This window comes from Syngnathus scovelli, chromosome 21 (genome assembly GCF_024217435.2).
Source record: "Syngnathus scovelli strain Florida chromosome 21, RoL_Ssco_1.2, whole genome shotgun sequence".
Classification (NCBI taxonomy): Eukaryota; Metazoa; Chordata; class Actinopteri; order Syngnathiformes; family Syngnathidae; genus Syngnathus; species Syngnathus scovelli.
In genome coordinates this window covers 4,104,286-4,122,894 of record NC_090867.1, presented here as the reverse complement: position 1 = coordinate 4,122,894, position 18,609 = coordinate 4,104,286, and the positions used below count along the sequence as shown (strand labels likewise).

The 18,609-nt window shown below is 43.4% G+C and overlaps 4 protein-coding genes across 5 annotated transcripts; 1 reads left to right on the top strand and 3 right to left on the bottom strand.

The window, feature by feature from the left end:
* Window positions 1–2,607: 2,607 nt before the first annotated feature.
* si:zfos-911d5.4 (uncharacterized) lies at window positions 2,608–10,003 on the top strand. Of its 2 annotated transcripts, none has more exons than XM_049759505.1 (7): window positions 2,608–2,801; window positions 3,270–3,402; window positions 3,574–3,674; window positions 3,752–3,900; window positions 4,508–4,736; window positions 4,862–5,062; window positions 9,303–10,003. In XM_049759505.1, exons 2-7 carry the CDS (start codon window positions 3,287–3,289, stop codon window positions 9,470–9,472), a joined length of 966 nt encoding a protein of 321 aa, XP_049615462.1. In that variant the 5' UTR covers window positions 2,608–2,801; window positions 3,270–3,286; the 3' UTR covers window positions 9,473–10,003. The 2 variants fall into 2 exon arrangements, with proteins under 2 accessions (XP_049615462.1, XP_049615461.1); XM_049759504.1 differs by having other exon boundaries at window positions 4,862–5,067; window positions 9,305–10,003.
* Window positions 10,004–10,717: 714 nt separating this feature from the next.
* On the bottom strand, window positions 10,718–13,170 carry bub3 (BUB3 mitotic checkpoint protein). Its single transcript, XM_049759503.1, has 7 exons — window positions 12,982–13,170; window positions 12,358–12,553; window positions 12,208–12,277; window positions 11,914–12,065; window positions 11,673–11,831; window positions 11,416–11,590; window positions 10,718–11,200 (listed from the first exon to the last, which is right to left on the bottom strand). Exons 2-7 carry the CDS (start codon window positions 12,547–12,549, stop codon window positions 10,980–10,982), a joined length of 969 nt encoding a protein of 322 aa, XP_049615460.1. The 5' UTR covers window positions 12,550–12,553; window positions 12,982–13,170; the 3' UTR covers window positions 10,718–10,979.
* Window positions 13,171–13,532: 362 nt separating this feature from the next.
* hmx3b (H6 family homeobox 3b) lies at window positions 13,533–15,565 on the bottom strand. Its single transcript, XM_049758393.1, has 2 exons — window positions 14,853–15,565; window positions 13,533–14,403 (listed from the first exon to the last, which is right to left on the bottom strand). The coding sequence occupies exons 1-2, from the start codon at window positions 15,118–15,120 to the stop codon at window positions 13,835–13,837; spliced, it is 837 nt and encodes a 278-aa protein (XP_049614350.1). The 5' UTR covers window positions 15,121–15,565; the 3' UTR covers window positions 13,533–13,834.
* A 158-nt stretch (window positions 15,566–15,723) lies between these two features.
* Window positions 15,724–18,551, bottom strand: acadsb (acyl-CoA dehydrogenase short/branched chain). Its single transcript, XM_049758390.1, has 11 exons — window positions 18,444–18,551; window positions 18,063–18,225; window positions 17,870–17,970; window positions 17,569–17,775; window positions 17,325–17,495; window positions 17,123–17,248; window positions 16,959–17,051; window positions 16,666–16,755; window positions 16,448–16,585; window positions 16,247–16,346; window positions 15,724–16,181 (listed from the first exon to the last, which is right to left on the bottom strand). The coding sequence occupies exons 1-11, from the start codon at window positions 18,474–18,476 to the stop codon at window positions 16,105–16,107; spliced, it is 1,299 nt and encodes a 432-aa protein (XP_049614347.1). The 5' UTR covers window positions 18,477–18,551; the 3' UTR covers window positions 15,724–16,104.
* Window positions 18,552–18,609: the final 58 nt, after the last annotated feature.

Below are 18,609 nucleotides of genomic sequence, written 5' to 3'. Positions count from 1 at the left end.
TTTCGGTTCAGTGCCTTACGTGGATGTGTATTTTTGCCCCAGAGCAAAAATATTATATTATATTATATTATATTATATTATATTATATTATATTATATTATATTATATTATATTATATTATATTATATATCATATCATATCATATCATATCATATCATATCATATCATATCATATCATATATCATATCATATCATATATCATATGTTATATTATATTATATTATATTATATTATATTATATTATATTATATTATATTATATTATATTATATTATATTATATTATATTATATTTTTAATTCCTGCAATAAAAGGCTTGGTGGCAATACAGTATATAATATTTTTACACTACTCTAAAATGAAATGACAGTACAGCTGTGATATTTCATTTCTATTTTGTTAGCTAGTGACACAAAAATATAAGAATATTAGATCATCTACACTCTTCTTTTTTTCTTTATGATAATGTTACATTTTAGTGGGTGATTAAACAAAAACATTTTTCAAAATATTCAAAATATAATGGACCTAAGAAAACGTTTTTTCTTATCCCCCCCCCCCATTATTCTTTTGAAAAACATTCTATCATACGTTTGCCAGGTTTAAACATTGTAAGACTCTACTATGTAGTTCTAAACAAGAAAACAAACAGCAGTCACAACCGTGAAGATGTTGTCAGTGTTTCAAATACAAACAAAACAAATACAAAGACAATTATGTGTGTCTCCTTACTTCTTTAAAGGTGTAATTGGATCATATCATCATCTCAGCTACAACAACTGACAGTCTGCGTCTCTGATCAGTTGCATCACTGAATAAGTCGCCCTTCCCCTTATCAACTTTATGCTCCGGTCCATCCATTTGAGCCTGTATGAAACTTTGCAAAGCATCAAAGCAACTAAAGCAAAAAAACACTTTGGGATTTCTATGTTTTCTGTAACCACAAAGCAATGTCATACATGGTACACCATCAAACTCTTGGAAATTTCACACCTCCATTTTGGGGGATTTGAATTGACCGGTTCTCTACAAAAGAAAGCAAGTCGCCATCAAATTCATTGTCTTGAAAGTAGTGTAAATATTTGCGGGAAACATCTTTATGAAGAACTATCCACTGACACGAGAGACAAATTGACTCGTGCTCTACTGTACTCCTATTTTGGACTCGTCCTGCCTGCAGGGGAAAGGGTGGGGGAGTTGGGGTCTCAATTTATCCTAAAACCTCAGCTGCACCATTGCAATCCATTTAATTAGCACACACAGGAAATTACCCGGTGAATGTGCAGATAAGAGGCCAAAAATCCAAAGCAAGCGCTAGCACATCTGATTGTCGTCCACGTTCATCATTTATATATTAGTCAAATTAATGGGCGAGAGACACAAAAGAGCCAGACGACCCGAGTCATTTGCCGTTGGTTCATTTTTCTGTTAATAATTCTGTTGTCAGGTCCACCATGGTTTTCATGACAGAATTAAAGAGGGCAAAATTTCAGGTTGTTTTTGAGATGGGCCCAGCTGCTGCCGTCTTATTACACCTCCATGATTAGACAGCAGCCATCACTCACATTTGATTGGGCCAGTTAAGTTCTTTGTACTTCTCGCTGCTCGCTGGTGGTGGTGGGGGGGTCACTCGTGTTAATAATTTAAGGAGACGAGTGCAAATGAATAGCGCTATTAGCCCACTTTGCCAAATGAGACACTTGGTTTAAATGGGTGGTTTAAAAATGGAAATGGTGGTTTTTACAAAGAGTGTCAGATTACAGAAATCCTTACCACGATTATCGCCGAAATCGTATTCATTTCAACAACATACATTGAGGCGACTACAACTTCCAATTGCAGAATGTCGATTGCGTATACCACGAAAGCATAACATTGCTTTTGTCCTGAACCTCTGGCGGCTATCGCTTTTGCTTTAATTTAATATCTATTTATCTCCTTCCATTGTTTGTCTTTTATTGAGGTTGCGCCTGCATCGAGTTATCGTCGCCGATCTCCACGCCAGAAGTGAGGGTCAGGAGGAGCAGAGTGCCCTCTTGTTTATTGACTTCCATTCAGCTTCGTGCACACCGGCTGATTTGGCTATCTGCTCTCATATTAAGCTCTTTCACGCTTGTATTCAGGGCCACGCGGATATTGTTTGTAAGCACATGGAGATATTCTCCAGCGCCGGCGAATTAAATATGCTACCGTCGCTTTTGTAATATCCTCTCGGCAGGGCCTGACGCAGGATGTGAGAATGCTCGCTGATCTTTATGGTTCAGGCTGAACGAATTCAATCTTGATCTTCATACTTCTCCCCAAATATATATTACATTTTAAGTGAGTCTATACCTGGAAATTTATGTTTATATTATTTGACACAAGCTAGGTACAGCTTTAAAAGTTGTATCCTGTACTATATGATATACAAATGTGAGGAATAATATAGCAAAAACGTCTTTTCTTTTATTTTGTTATACAACGATTTACTTTATGACTTTGTAAAATGGATCACATATGTGTTCAAGTGAAAAACTATCGTTTCAAGTACGTCAACGACGTAATGACGTTGCGCTATGACGTCAGGACGCCGGCTCCGAAATATGACGCCGCGTACTGCGCACATGGTCGCTTGTTTACTGCCGAGAAGAAAGGAAAGACAAGGAGGGAGGGAGGGGAGGATTGTGAAACAGGCTTTTCAGGATAATATACTGCTTCGAGATCGCGACGCGAGGTGTAAACAAACAAAGACTTTGTTTTTACAAGGGGAAATGTCAGAAGATTTTTTTTGTTTTTATACGATTGCGCAAGAACATCGACGGTATGTAGTGGCTTTGTTTATCACAGTAATTATGAAACTGTCGTATGACAGAGGGGGGAAAAACATCACGCGACTGTTTTATCTTGCTATCTTGCTTGCTGTATTGGCATGTTGTCCAGAATAATAGCATGACAGGCTTTGTGTTTTTACAGCGCAACCAACCACTGACATCATTAATAAATACACAGAAATGTATTAAAACTGACTTTTTAAACACGCTATAAACACATTTGGTAATAAAACAAATTCCAAGCAAAGCATGTGGGGCTGTGGTAAGAACTGCACACAAGCCTTTAAGAGGCGGGGCTCCTTAGTGATGTCATCAAGTCTGTGGGAATGTCTGGCTGAGAGCTGTGGCTGATAGGAGCTTTTGTGTCAGTGCTCATTGTGTTTTACTATTCTCAGCATTCAATAAAAGGCTACAAATTGATAAGATTTTCCTAATGAAAAATATCTGCACCGCCTCAGGGAAACACGGTTGTAAGATGCTTCAGCTTGGCAGCCTGTTGACCCAGTTACACATCAGCGGCTGCAAGACTCCGCAGAGTTCAAGAGGTCACCAAGTGCCGCAAACGCAAACTGACTTCCTTCAACATGTCAGGTAACAAATTGAACCACACAAATGTGAGAATTAAACTGGACCCACCTGATATTTTTTGTCAGCTTCCCAGCTTGGCTTCAATCTGTAAAGAGACATTAAATGGAGGTCATCGGTGGCTTTATGTATAATGTATGTTTAAAAAGCCAACTGTTGTCTGCATCTATACTGCAGGAAACTCACCGGGCTGAGGAAAGAGAACATCTACTGCAATCTGCGGATCCCCGACAACTTTCAAGATGTCAAAGATAACATTGACATCGTGATTGTCACAAGTAAGGGAAATGTTATTCAATTTAGAGTTCCACATGTCACTACCTTCATGTTTTTTTTCCAACTGTCAATTTCCAAGGCCAAGGAATATTCTGCGTCGACGTAAAACCCTGGCGAGGTCTGGTGTCCGCTCATGACCAAAAGTGGCACGTTCAAGTCAAAGAAAAGGATCACAACTTTAGCAACACCTGCATCGAACAGTTCGAGGACCCCCTCAAGGCCATCACGGTAACAAAAAAAAAAAAAAGGGAGGGGGGGTGAACTTTTCAAATAGCTCATGTCAAACGTGCACACTTGTGTCCGCGGGTCCAACCAATTGTCCGGCAAATGGTTTTCATCCAGACCGGAGCCGGGGTTAAGAGCATCACACCGGCAATTTATATGTAAATTTCCAACACTTGTCGGTGGCTTCCGAAACTTGCAGAGTGGCTGCTCTTCAATGGAAAGGCCGCAATTATGTTCATGTATTGTCGGGGGGAGCGGGCAGGTGCCTAAAAACACAGCTGGCTTCTCGTGTGACCCGCTTCATCTCTGGAGAGCTTCGCTTTAGTCACACAGGCGCACACACGACATTATCGAAAATTGTTTAAACGAGCCCTTTTAACTTGATTAGTTTACACAAAGTGGCTTTAATCGTAGGTGCCAATTGTGTAAGACACAAAAGGGGAATAGGCATTTCCAAAATCGGATTATTGCACTGTGAATGCAGAAACAGCCTTAGCAAAACAGAATTCCAATGAAGCTACCAAATTGTTCTCTTCCAAAGCAGGATAGTTTGAAAAACTGCCTTGGCGGAGGTAATTCAGTGATTTTTTGTTACTGTTTTTCCCTCCAGGCCAAGACGACTCATTTATGCGGCCATTTGAGGCAGAGCGGCGTGCCCGTGCACCAGAGCCTCTTCTTCCCCATGGTGGTCTTCCCTTCACCCGAGTGCGAGCTGGCCGAGGGGCTCCGAGAGCGGCGGGAGCTGGTTTCCCACGACCAAGTGGACCGCTTCCTCAGATCCTTCAGGGAGGACTATGTGGCCTGGATGTTGGATGCGCTGACTCCTTCCTGGCTTTCTGGTGAGAGGAGGACATGTTTTGAATCAGGCGTGGCCACGTGTGGCATACACGTTCCTTTCATTTGGTCCACAGAGCAGTTACAAAAACAAATTGAAGGTGACAGCGCCCACCTTGTATATTGGCAGGTCATCTGTCGTACGGGCAGATGGCGTTGACGCAGGAGGTCCTGAGGCGCTCGGGGACGTGGGACTTGATTCGGCTTTGCAACGGCGAACAGCTCCGAGGCGACTTCAAGGGGTGTGGCTACATCGCGCTGGACCGCAGCGAGACTGACACGCTGGAGTTCTCCACGCTCAAGACAATGTGGGCTCTGCTGGGACGCACTCCTCAGGTTGGAATTGCTTTTAAAATGTGGAGGAAGAAAACATTGTCATTGAAAATCTTTATTGGTTTTTGCATTCAACACACAAAACAGGCGTAATATGCCTTAAGACCAGCAGGGAGCAGTAGCACTTTAAACCTGCATTGCGTTGGGACTTGACAGTTTTGAACTTTATATATCTGCAGTTTAAATCCAACCTTGGGGGTTAACTTGTAAAAGGTCAAACAGACAAAGGTCAGTCTTGTTGACACTAAACTCAGGGCTTACTTCGCCCTCTCCTCCCCCTTCAGCTTCTCATGTAGTTGATACATTTGCTCACTTTGTTGCTCACCCACGGGGCACGCATTGACACTAAACTAAACTGCCACATATTTGGTCAAATATGTGGCAATGGAAGCGAGCTTGATCCATCTCGCCTACGAGTAATGTGAGTGTATTAAAGTAGTTTCTAAAGTGGACAAATTGGGAAGGGCATAGGTCGCAAATATAAAACATAAAATGTCCTTGTACATTCTTAAGTCTTAAAAGTCTTACGCCCCCTGGTGGCCAAGGCACATAGTACAATGTTCAATTCTTTTTTTTTTTTTTTTTTTTTTCTCCATGGGGCAGTTTAGGAGTCAAAAGAAACCGGATACCTCCCCCAGGCATATTTTAGAGAGCCTAGAAAAAATGCCTCCTTTTGATTTGTGACTTGTAAACACGCAGGCCACAAGATGTGCGATACGAGACCCCTCGCCAGCTCACTCGGCTCGAGGTGTTTTTTTTCACGGGGCCCAGTCAATTACTCTGGAGGAGAAAGGGATGTCTGCCACCCCATCTCCAACTCCCCCAAAGTGGAGAATGATTTAGTAGAGAGGCTGTAATTTATTAATTATGGTCTATATTTTTAGACCACGACCATGGCTTCTTTCAATTTGTATGGATTGAGCGGTAATTACTGTCAGTGTGTGTGAGTGTGTGCGTGTGTTTGGAATGAGTCAATTGCAGGTTACTTACAGTATGTTGTTTGTCCTCTGTCAGATCGTTTGCTTTGTTTTTCCAAAATCCTCTAATTTTACAGACGTGTAATTGCTGTTTCGCTGTGGTTTTCATGAAGAACAAAGTCAGGGTTACAAAATTGGAATTGGTGCTAATATTGTCTAGTATTTTCACCGTTTGAGCAATTATTTTTTTTTTTAATCTAAAAAATGTATTTAATTTCTTAACAATTGTCATTGGCCTACAAAATAGATGGTAAGTCTGCAACAATTATTCGAATGACTAAAATAATTAGATTTAACAAAAAAAAACATACAAGCACAATCTCTGCCTTGCTAAAATTTGCACTGATAAACTAGAAGCAATGCAACTCTTTAATTTGCTGCAACTGAAGGGTTGGATCTCTGCACCCAGAAATTAGCCTCTATTAGCTTAACAAAAATAAATAAATGGAAATTGTAGTCAAAAGTGAGCCAGATGCTCAGCTTTGTGTAATTGCAGACTCGCTCTCAACAGGGAATTGCAAATAATAATTGGAAATAATTTGCCAGCGTGTGTAGGAAGCCACGGAAGGACGACGAGTTGCGCAATTACACGCCGCAAAGACGCGGGATGAAGCCGCTCGAGTGTCCCGCCGAGAGACGGCGTCGGTGCGAGCGACGATGACTCAACGCCGCTCCCGTCCCGATCCGCGCTTTGCTCGCCGATGCCAGAGGGCCCTTGTGGCTCACTTTTGTTAATTTATGTACAAGCGAGGCGGCGAGAGTTCATGTTTGACACATTACGGCTTCACTCGGGTTAAAAAATAACATTAATATTCATTGGGAAATAATTTATTTGACTATGGAGCGAAGTGAGTTATGTCAAGACTCCCAGTTTGAAATCATTGAGGGAATCAAAACATTTGCTAAATGACAATTATTGGCAGAAAAAACCCAATTCATTTTTTTTGCCTCGGCCAGCCGCTAGATACGATCAAAAGGTGGACACTTAATTATGCTTTGCAGAAGCCGTTGTGGCTAATTGAAGAGAATCAAGATGGCTCGAGTGGATGACTGCTGAATGCAAACTGAATTTTGTCTGTTCTCAACGAGACGCCTCCAGCTTTGTTACAGCAAACGATCATCTGTCATTTGGACGTTTTAAAATTGGAGTTAGTTTTATATGCCTCAAGTCGTTTCCTTTGACCCGAGTATTGTTCTTTTTATGTAAAGGATAATTGCCGCGGGTCCGGACAGCGCTGTGTGCCCGCCATCTGTTACAGTTAGCTGAAACTAGCGCTAAACGACTTAACAGACACTTTGGCCCATTGTCTGCTGTTGTCATAATCACCCCAAATAACGGGCGGCATCAATACAGTCCCCAAACCCGATTTGGGAGTTAATGGAGTCAGATTGGGGGGTTGTTCTGCGGGTTAATGCTGTTAGAGATGTTGGCAGAGAGCAAATTAAATCAGTCATAGATTGAGGCCTCCACACGCAGCCAGACAACCAGAGCCATTGAAGAGAAAAAAAGAAATTTGGACCCCCCCACCCCTCCCTCCCTTACAGACGTATAGAAATAAAATTCTGGATGTCAGCGGTCATCGCAGTCATTGAGTCTAATGCGCTTCCTGTCATCCGGGAAGCAGACGCTATGACACCATTCCGAACTTGGCCGGCCCTCAAGCTGCGGTCATGGCTCGGGGCGAGCGCACCCGCTGACAGCTGACGCCCGTGTCACCAAGTAAAAGTTGATTTATGTCTTTAACGGGCCAGGTGATTAATAATCAGGGGCTTTACACCTCAAGCTAATTTTTCTTTTCAATGGCCGCCACTTCAAACGGAGGTCATGCAAGTTTGACTCTTGGGGTCAGTCGCCCCTAATGTTGCCTGCCCCGAAGCACGCTAAACAGTCCCTAGTTCTCCTCGGAACACAATTGTAGTTCATGACTAAGGCCAAAGCCATCGGGACTTTTCGATCCGTGAATCAATTAAGTCCGATTAATCGGACTAGTTCCAAGTAGTGGAATAACAATGGATGGATGGACTCGGCAAAAAAAAAAGTCAACTTCCGTATTTAAGTTGAAAAAAGCAGATGCGAGGGTAAAGTTGACAGTGACCCGGGCAAGATTTATGTGCAGCAGCAGACGATAAACAAGAAGATGTCTCCTGGCAAGGCCAAGATAGATGACAGTGCCAGTCCGGCCCAGAGTGAGAGGTGGACTTGGGCCAGACAGGGGTCACGCCGTCACCTTTTGGAGGAGGACTCGACTTTGCTGCCACTAATTGCTATTTTTTTATTTATTTTTTGCACGATCCGTCACAACGTCTTTGTACGACTGAGCGTTTCTCTCTGCCACCAGCTGTCGTTAATAATACATTTCTTTTCTTTCCCGGCCTAGCAAATTAACACACACTGGCCGACCTCTTGGAGCGCGCGACGCCGCTAATACGACGCGATGCACGACACGATTGTCTCCGTCTCTCGAGTCTTTTTATTGACTGCTCACTAATGAGTAAGTAAATGTTGGGAAAAGGTGCACATGTGAAATGGTGGCGGCCTTTGTGGCGAGTAATTAGCAGCGACGAGAGGCGTGCAGGTGCAGACCATCGGGGGGGGTCGCGTTCTCCGAGCTTTCCCGACTATTAAAATGATCACTTTCAATAGCGGACAAAGGGAAGAGGGAGCATATCTAGCGGCGGGTATTTTCCTCACCTCTAATGCTTTATCTGCCTTTTGATGTGGTGCTCATAAAAGGCCTATTGGGCTCCCACAATGACCCGCCAAATGGACAAGGGCCGGCATGGCGGGCTCCAACTCTCGCCGCCATTAACTAAAAGGCCTGGACATTATGAGAGACACCGGCGGATGAAAGAACAGAGGGGGAGAAATAGAAAGAAAAAAAAAAAAACAATAATTGAAAAATTGCCTAATGCTAAAGTGAAAGAAAATGGAGCTGTGGAAAGGCACTGTGATATTCCGTTATCTCCGGTAAATGCGGCCAAACAAGACGATGCGGGCGGGCATTTTGTTTGAAATGGATATGCTTCAATTGCACGTCCAAATCTAGTTAGGCCAGCCAATGTCCGAAGCGCAGATGGGGCATCGAAGCGAATTACATCCTACAAAAACTCGGCCACAAAAAAGCAGTATGAATGAGGTTACCTCAAATTTAGAATCACTTTGGAGCTTTAAAGAAAAAAAATTCAACTTCCAAGTATATCCAGGACCATTAAAAAGTCTACAAAAATTGTGTCGATTGTCCATTAACCGCCTCTTTCTGCAGGTGGCTGTCAAAATGTACAAGCGCGGCTCCAACGGATGGTTGGGGAAGACGCTGTGCGCCACCGCCAACGTACCCTCTGATACCTTGGTGGTCTTCCAGGTCAGCGGCGACAAGGTCGACACCAAGTTCCCAGCCAGCGCCATCCACAGCATCACGCTCAGCATTTAAGTCGGAATGTGAATTTTTATAGTTCCCGAGTGTCTTTTAATTAGTCCGATTTATTTACTACAAATAAGCTATTTTTGTTCCATCCTTGAAAAATGCTATACAAATCTAAGTGATGATTATTCACTACCGCTGCATAAGATACTGTATGCATACATATTTAGCAATACGGGAAATTTATAAAAAATTTAAACCACAACACGTGTGTGTTACGAACTTGTTGAAAAAAAAAACTTTCACACCGCAAAATCACTCACAATATTGTACTCATGGCGTTCCTCAGGTATACGACGACGCTGATTGTTAGTATCTGTGAAAATAACAGGAGTTAGTCTTATGTACACTCCTTGCATTAAGATGATTATACAACATCTTAAATGTAGCATTAGATTATTTTGTTGACGTACCTCAGAGCGAGCGTTTTTTACCCCAAACAGCACTTGCTTTTGTTTCATAGTTTTCCATGTGGTGGGTGCATGCAAGTGTTTATATTTGTACATTTGTGGAGTCTGAATAAATTAATTTTAATCACCATGCCTTTCATTTTAATGAACTCAACTGGCAAAAACAAGAGAGCCAATAAAAGTTGTATTAAATATGCTTTGACAGGGATACAAATTCTAAATTAACTAATAAATCATATCTTAGTTTTATAGTCAAGAACTTTAATTAATAGAACAGCAATTGGTCAACAGGCATATGGTAAATAAGATAGCGAGGCGCATCCATTTTGCCTTATTGAAAAGGAACAGTTCCTTCTAGGGTAACAAGACAAACAATTTTGTCTGCCGAACAAAGGGCAGCGGCGTAAATGCCGTTTCATATTAGGCTCTGATCCAATCAGACATCCAGCATCATGGGAATGACAAGCGAAAAGCCAGCTAATCATTTCCAGGATGCAGCGGAGGTCCATTGAGCCATTAGCACTTAAATAGAATCATTGACTGTATATCTCCATCTTCTTTGGCTGAAGGGGCCTGACAAATTCTATTATGTGAATTTCAAAATCCAAACTGAAGGAGGAAGAAATTGGTCACCCTTGCCCGTTTTGTTCCGTATCTCAAATGATCTAGAATGGAACATCATCATCGTTATTTTTTTGGGCCAAGTTGCACCCAGCCTACCGGACGCAGACTGCTGCGATGACTTCCTTGCCAATAAAAGGAGATCTGCTGATGTCTTATCAGCGTCAGGCCACAGTCTGGGTGAAGCGCTACACATACCACAAACTTCAAAATGAGCCACGGAAAACGTATTCAAAATGTTTTACTACAGAAGTGAAAGAACTTGAGCAAGAAATAACATGACCACAGTAGAAGAAAGCCAAACAATTACGTAACAGAAAGAAGAAAGGGGGGGCGGCTTAGACTGGATGCCAGTAGGTAAAATCTTTAAACACTGAGGCCACCAAACAAAGTTAAACTTGGGCGTTTGTGTGTTTTGGCTGAAAAAGTAGAACAATTTGCGACAGTCTGTCATGGACATAGAACAGGGGAGTGGCCCTGCGGACTCACTTGGGCTTGGTCTCGGCATCTGTGACCTGGCGGATGTAGACGGCGTCTTCCGGGTGGCTGACGTCGCCCATCTCGTACATGTAAGAAGCGGCGATGGCGATCAGGCTGCCGTCGCTGTTGAAGGACAGCGACGCGATGCTCGTCGGGTAGCGGTGGAACTGGCACAAGCGCTTCTTGTTGAACGGATCCCAGATGTTGACAAAGCCATCAGAGCCACCTGGAAGGAAGGAAGGAAGGAAGGAAGGAAGGAAGGAAGGAAGGAAGGAAGGAAGGAAGGAAGGAAGGAAGGAAGGAAGGAAGGAAGGAAGGAAGGAAGGAAGGAAGGAAGGAAGGAAGGTTATTTATAGATTAAGGTTAATCGAAAGTCAAGTGTCACCCTTATTAAAGAGGACTGTCAGCTTTTAAAATAAGTAACAAGTCCCGATGACATACCAGTTGCAAATGTGTTGTGCACGCTGTGAAAGGAGATGGCATTGACGGGGTAGACTTGCTCAACTTGCTCCTTCAGCCGGTGGCACTTAAAGGCGTACTTCTTCTTCTGGACCTCCACGCTCGGGTCCAGGTACTCCACAGCCACGCGGCCCTCGATGGAGCTCAAGACGTAACCCTGCGGCAGAGAAGAAAAGTTAGCCACCAGACAAACTGGGATGTTCTTGAATAAAAGAGTTTTCTTTTTTTCCGGGCCGCACCTGCTTGTTGGGGAAGGCTCGGATGCAGCGGGTCTGAAACTTGAGACTGGACTCTCGCCTCTGCTGCACGTAGCCCATGTTTCTCAAGTCCCACACCAGCACGCGTCTGCCCGCGGTGCCGACGATCAGTCGGTCGCCCGCCACAGACATGGTGTACACCTTTAGATGAAAAGAGAGTCGATACTCAGACACACTCAGGCAATTCATTAGGCACACTTGTGCAATCCAATCATGTCGTTACCCTCTCCGGTTGCGTGAAGGTTCCGGCGTTGCAGGGCGCCCTTGGATCCCAGAGTCGGACTGACCTGTCCCAGCTTCCCGTCACCATGACATTCACCTCCGGGCAGTGTTCCACACAACGGATGGCGGCGTCGTGCTTTCCCACTACGGTGTCTGTAACCAAATTAGTAAACAACAACATGTGTAATCTGCAGAGTAAATAAAAAGTTTACACACACCTATTTCAATTTACATAAAAAGTATGGTTTTTATGCAGCTTAAACTTTTCAGAATTCCGAATATGGCCAGCACATACCCTGGTCCGTATTCAAGTCATGCATTTTCAAATTTGCATCCAGATCTCCACTCCAAGCATGTGTCGGGTCCTGAGAGAGAAAAGTGACAATGTGTTCTTATCACAACAAATGAAAACAAATATTTAGGTGGCATTAAGACTGCTACATACATAAAAAGCACAATCCAAGACCGGAACCGTGTGTTGATACTTCATGCGCATAGTGTTGGCCACCACGTCGTAGAGGCGCACTGTGGAGTCCCAGGAGGACACCAGCAGCAAGTGTGCGGTGCTGGGGCTGAACTTAACGGCGGTGATGCCATCTTCTGGCCCCTGGTTCAATTTGTACTCACTCGCGACCATTGCTCTGCAGAAAAGAAATTTAGGTAACACTTCAACATGTGATTGATTTTATTTTAGAGCTGAATGTGAGAATGATTATTTACGGAAGAGGATTAGGGCCAGTGAAGAAGAAAAAAAAGGGGGGGGGGACAGGATTCTGACTTTTTTTCAGTCAGAAGGAGCAGTACTCTTTTTTTTTTAAATTAATGTCCTCATGATGAGCATAAATAACATATGTTTTCGCGGCATAATGCAGAAACTACTTGCTTATTATGTTAGGTAATCCTGATTATTTCATTCATCTGACAGAATCGCAGGAACGTGTTTGTATGTGGAACAGGACGATATTTATCTTTAAAATAGAGAACATTCAGGAGTTAGCCTTAGCCCCGGGCAAACCGATCGGTCTAATGCTAATGCTAGCAACAGTGGTGGCAAATACTTTGCACTTACCTTTGGTTGTGGCGGGCGGGTGTCAGGTAATAAGATATTTTATTCTCGACTTGAGTACGTTTTCCTAAAATATTTAGCTAAGAAACACATAAATGTACGTCGAATTAAAAGAGGATAGCGAAGCACTTCAGTGCATAAGCGGTCCGACAGCAGTTGCTAGTAAGTTGATGTTGATTGGCTAGAACAAAATTTTTACGTAGCCCGCCTGCGTGGTGATTGGTTCATTTGATTCTTAGGAGTTCTTCCGGGGTCTCGGCGCAGGTCATGTAATATAGACGGCAGCATGGTGTTTGCGCATGCGTGATAAGGTCAAACGGATGCAAGAATAAATAAACCGTCACGCATTTAAATTAGTAATTAATTAGTTGTGCAGAGATTTGTGCAAAAAAAGGACAAAAGTGAAAAACATTTGTGAATGGTTATATAACCGTTTACATTGGAAAAAAAATTGTGATTGAATGTATATTAACCTTACAATAAAACCGTATTCTTTTAAATTCTAATAAATATATCTAAGTCAGGTTTTTTGCATCAATATATTTATCATGAGCCTTGTTGCAACCATATATTGAACACGTAAGGTAATATCAAAATATTTAATCCCACAATTTGACATAGTCACGAGCACAATAAAGAGTCTTAAAATACATTATGTACAATCTTGCACATTTAAAATACTGTAAAGTAAACCCAAACATTTTGGAGTAATCAAGGACACTTATGGAGATTGTCTCTAAAAAAAAAAAAAATCTAAATGCATGGAAAGTAATAGGGAAGATCAGACGTCCAACCTACAATACGTATATACAAACTTAATTTTCCAGTTACAGCAAATTCAAGGTGTGGTCAGGTATTAAACAGGTCTCAATAAAGGAACCGGGTTGGGGTAGTACATGTGATGAGAAAAGGCCAGGATTGACGCGTGGCCCCCGGTGGAGCTGCCGGCCGCACTCCCGCTGCTCTCCGGAGCTCCGTTCTCATGGTACAAGATGGGCACCCGCACGATCCTCTGCGCCGCAGCGTGGTTCAGATTGGCCGCCTCCAATTCGGCGGCCAGCTGTCTTTTCCACTTGTTCCTGCGGTTCTGGAACCAAATCTTCACCTGGGTCTCGGTCAGGCGCAGCGAGGCGGCCAGACCGGCGCGCTCCGAGCTGCTGAGGTAGCGCTTGATGTCGAAGGTGGACTCCAGCTGGAACACCTGGCTCCTGGAGAACACAGTGCGGGTCTTCTTCTTCCTGCAGGGCTTCCCGTCAGAGTCGTCAGGTTTCTTTCTCCAGTCGTCCTCTGCACGCTCGCATTCCTTCTTTGGCTCCTCTGGGTCACTTTCGTCCTCTTCTGCGCTTTCTTCTTTGGTGTCCGGCTCGCTTTTGGGGGGGTCAGGTGAGGGTCTGCCGTGTGCCAACAGTTGGTTCTTCTCTGGAGCTGCATAGTAACAAATTAAAGTTACGGCAAAGTCATAAAATTATTGCATCACCACATAATGAGTTATTATTAGAATGAGTGGCAAACAATTTCATCTGTTGTCATTTAATTTGTAGCTGCTCGTAACTGTTTTTCTGTACATGTTGATGAAATGCAGTCACATCTTTATATTCAATTTTTGCCTCCAGTAACTATTCTCATTGATGAACTTCATTTTCAGCACCAGTGAATCAATCACATTTTATTTATTACAAAAAAATATTCAAAATAAATGGTATGTTCAAAATATTTTTGCTTTCAAATATTAAATTTTTCCCGTAACCATTGTTTGACCGAAGATCAATACACTTGTGACCATACATTTTAAGATATTTAGAAAATATCAACTCGTTAAAGATTCTTTTTGAGGGGGAAAACACCCAACAAACATTAAATGAAATGTGACGTACCTCCAGTTTTGGGGTGCGCACCGAGCGTGTAAGGATACCACCATGGGGACGCTGAGGAGAGACCGAGACGCTGTGAGGGCAACTCCAGCCGGGGTAGAGACAAATCGGCAAGCCGGGAAAAGAAGCTGCCCTCCAGGAAGCTTCTAGGCCTGGTGAACTTTCTGTGGTTCTGCTGGTCATCGATGCTGAGCAGGTTCTTGATGGAGAACTTGATGGAGTCTTTGGCTGACTGGCGCGTCTCTTGTTGCGCGTCAGGGTCTGCCATCATTCTTTAGTTCCACACCATCAAAATGTTACAAGCGAAAGTTGAAGAAGACAGCAACGGCCTTGCAGAAAAATGATAGAGTTCCAAAAAGTATCCAAAAGATGCGCTTTCGGGAAAGCCGGAGAAGAGCAACAGGGTTGGGCTGGTGTCTTGGGTCTTTATGGAGATGTAATGATGACAGCCCAGTTAAAACACACTGGGGTCGTTGTGATTGGCCAAAGCAGCGAGCAAATGGGCTTTGAGTCTGCAATAGGACAATCATAGACTCTAAAAGGAATACAAAAAGCTTTTTTTGGGGGGCAGTAGCCACTTATCCAATAAGAGCAGAGGTGGGCAAACCAAGGCCTGTGGGCCACATCACAATGTTCAACATTGACTTGAGAGCCATTAACATTTTTTTAGGATCCTTTTTGCTTTCCTTTTCTTGAATGTTCTGCCGTTTTAATCATAACAATAATAAATAATTTTAAGTCACCATTATTTCTCTTCGTGTATAACTGTATGTGCACAGCCATAATGTAAACAGCTCATCAGGTGTACCTAATAAAATGGCGTGTTTCACAAGGAAATTTAATCAGTCCCACCTGAAAATAAAATATCAGTAAATCAATTATTCAAAATAGTCTCCCTTTAATGTGGAGCAGCAGAAATGATTAATATGGTAGGCAGCTCATTAAAGGTACGCTCAGTGTAATGCGAGTTTGTGCGAGGATGCCGCCACCTAGTGGCAGTAACCGGCAAAGGCTCTGAAGCAGGCAAATAAAGAGAATGAACCACTACGGAGATACTGTACATTTCTGCATGCTCCTAATTGGAAAATCCATACAACATGACAAAACCGCAATGCAAAAAATTGTAAAAGTAAATCGATGTCTTGTAGAGAGGCGACTGCATCGTCCTTTCTAGCAATCTCACATGACACACAAGAATGGGTGGAGGGAGTGTAACGCGGCAGTGCAATCTGTCAGGCTCCAATTCAGAATTATGTTAAACGTCGTACTCCTTATCGATGAATTTTGCCATGGTGGACAGCTGGATGTTTGTCGTGCCCTCGTAGATGGTACCTGCAGAATAACAGCATTGAAGTCTTTAATATTGCTACATTTGAGTCCAATTTAGTTGTACGTACCAATTTTACAATCCCTGTAATATTTCTCAATGGGGTAGTCTTTGGTGAAGCCCACCCCTCCCATCCATTCGATGCATTTGGACGTGGTCAAGGTTGCCACCTGGAGGAGACAAAAACAACACCGAACATTTTGGTTCCACTGTAGCAGTTCATGATATCATAATAGATGGAGAGAAGAAAAAAAAGAGTGTATGATGTCACCTCGGCAGTGAAATATTTGGCCATGCAGGCCTCCTTGATGAAGGGTCTACCGGCTTCCTTCAGACGAGCGGCGTTGTACGTCAGCAAGCGCGCGGCTTCGATCTGCGTCGCCACGTGGGCTATTTGGTGCTGCATGCCCTGGAGATAAAAATGTGTGTTCTGTAATATTTTGATGAAGGGGGAAAAAAAAAAAAAACTATGTGAGGTGTTTCATTTACCTGGAAGTCAAAGATCCGTTTTCCAAACTGCATTCTCTGTCTTGTGTAAGGAACTGTGTGGTCGAAGCAGCCTTGTGCAAGCCCCAACATCTCAAAGTCAAAGTCAAAGTCAGCTTTATTGTCAATTTCTCCACATGCCAAAGACACACAAAGAAACCGAAATTTCGTTCCCCCCTATCCCACGGTGACAAGACATGGCTCACAACAGACAAACAATACAAATAAAACTATAACACAATGTGCGTTAAATGCAATTTTTTTTATCCAATTTATTTTATTTATTTTTTTTTTACCTGTGCTGCAATTCCAATCCTGCCTTCATTGAGCATTCCAATCGCATACTTGTATCCATGACCAACTTGGCCCAAGATGTTCTTCTCGGGCACCTGCACAAACGCAAAACACAATTTAGGAGGAGTCACCGCATTCATTTGCGACAGCCGGGCTGGGTTTGGACCTTGACGTTGTCAAAGTTGAGCGGGCAGGTGGAGGAGGCGCGCAATCCCAGCTTGTTTTCCTTCTTGCCGATCTCCAGGCCTTCTGTTTCCCGCTCGACGATGAAGCAGGTGATGCCTTTATAACCCTGTCATTCAAAAACGATCAAGGCCAGAAAGCCCTCCATTGATCAGAACTGTGGTGTGATGCCAGAAGCTACTCACGACTGAGGGGTCCACATTGGCCATCACCAGGAAGACGCCAGCATGCTCCGCATTGCTGATCCACATCTTGGACCCGTTGATGACGTAATAGTCCTTATGTTTTTCCGCACGTGTCTTCAGAGCAAAGGCGTCACTGCCTGACTCGGCCTCTGACAGGCAAAAGCTGCCGACCTGCATGTGAGACTTTTCCTTGTAAACGCACTTCGGAATGTGCTTCAAACAAGGAAGTGGGAAAATGTCCCACCGTGTCAGTGGACAGTCTGCTGAGGTACTTCTCCTTCTGAGCAGCTGTTCCCAGTTGCATAAAGAGCGTGTTGATCAGCGTGTTCTGGATGTCGCACAACACCGACACGGAGGCATCCACCTTCGCCAGCTCCTCAATGACCAGGATGGAGGAGAAGAACGTGGAACCAGTGCCACCGTATTCTGCGTCAATCTCAATGCCCATGAGCTGACAGGGGATCAGATGATTACTACAAAGCATTAGACAACCGCATAATTCCTCATTTTAAAACAAAAATTATAGGGAGAAAGAAGGTTCTTACGCCCTGTTCAAAGAGAGACTTGATCACTGCTTCATCCATACATGAGTGCTCATCCATCTTTGCCACAAAAGGTGCGATACGCTCTTGTGCATATTTTTTCACTATAGAAAACAAAATCAACTATCTTTCAACATTTGAATGGATGCAAATTGAATTAATCTGTTCTGGCTGTCAATAATCAACACCCACTCACCTGATTCCCTCATCATGCTCTCCTCCTCTGAATATGACTGCAAGGGAGGAAAGTTTGCCACAGAGGACGCCTGGACGGAGCCCATATCTAGGGCAGACTTGGTGGACCTGCTCCTCCATCCTGGCTGGCATCCAACACACGCCGGAGTGAGCTGTCTGCAAGACTGATACAAAAGACACAGATGGGAATGCAATGATTTGCTTATGTCGTAATAACTCACAGCCTGTGAATGTCAATGCTAGCTGTTAGCAGGAGCCGTGCCAACAACGTTAGCGACGGAGCTGCCGTGCGGGCGTGCAGTGCACCGGAAAACATGATAAAAAGTACCAATTAAAACCAATTTAAAGGGCAATGACGTGATATCCCCATTTGCTGGTTTACCTTAGACAAGGTCCTCACCAACGCGGCAGCCATATTTTGTTACGCAATGTTTACATGCTCACTCATGTTGCATTTAGAAACCTAGGGCATTGTGCTATCAGACCCACTTCATGACATGACAAGACAACCACTTTTAATCACGATAGGGATGTGATAGTATTTTATT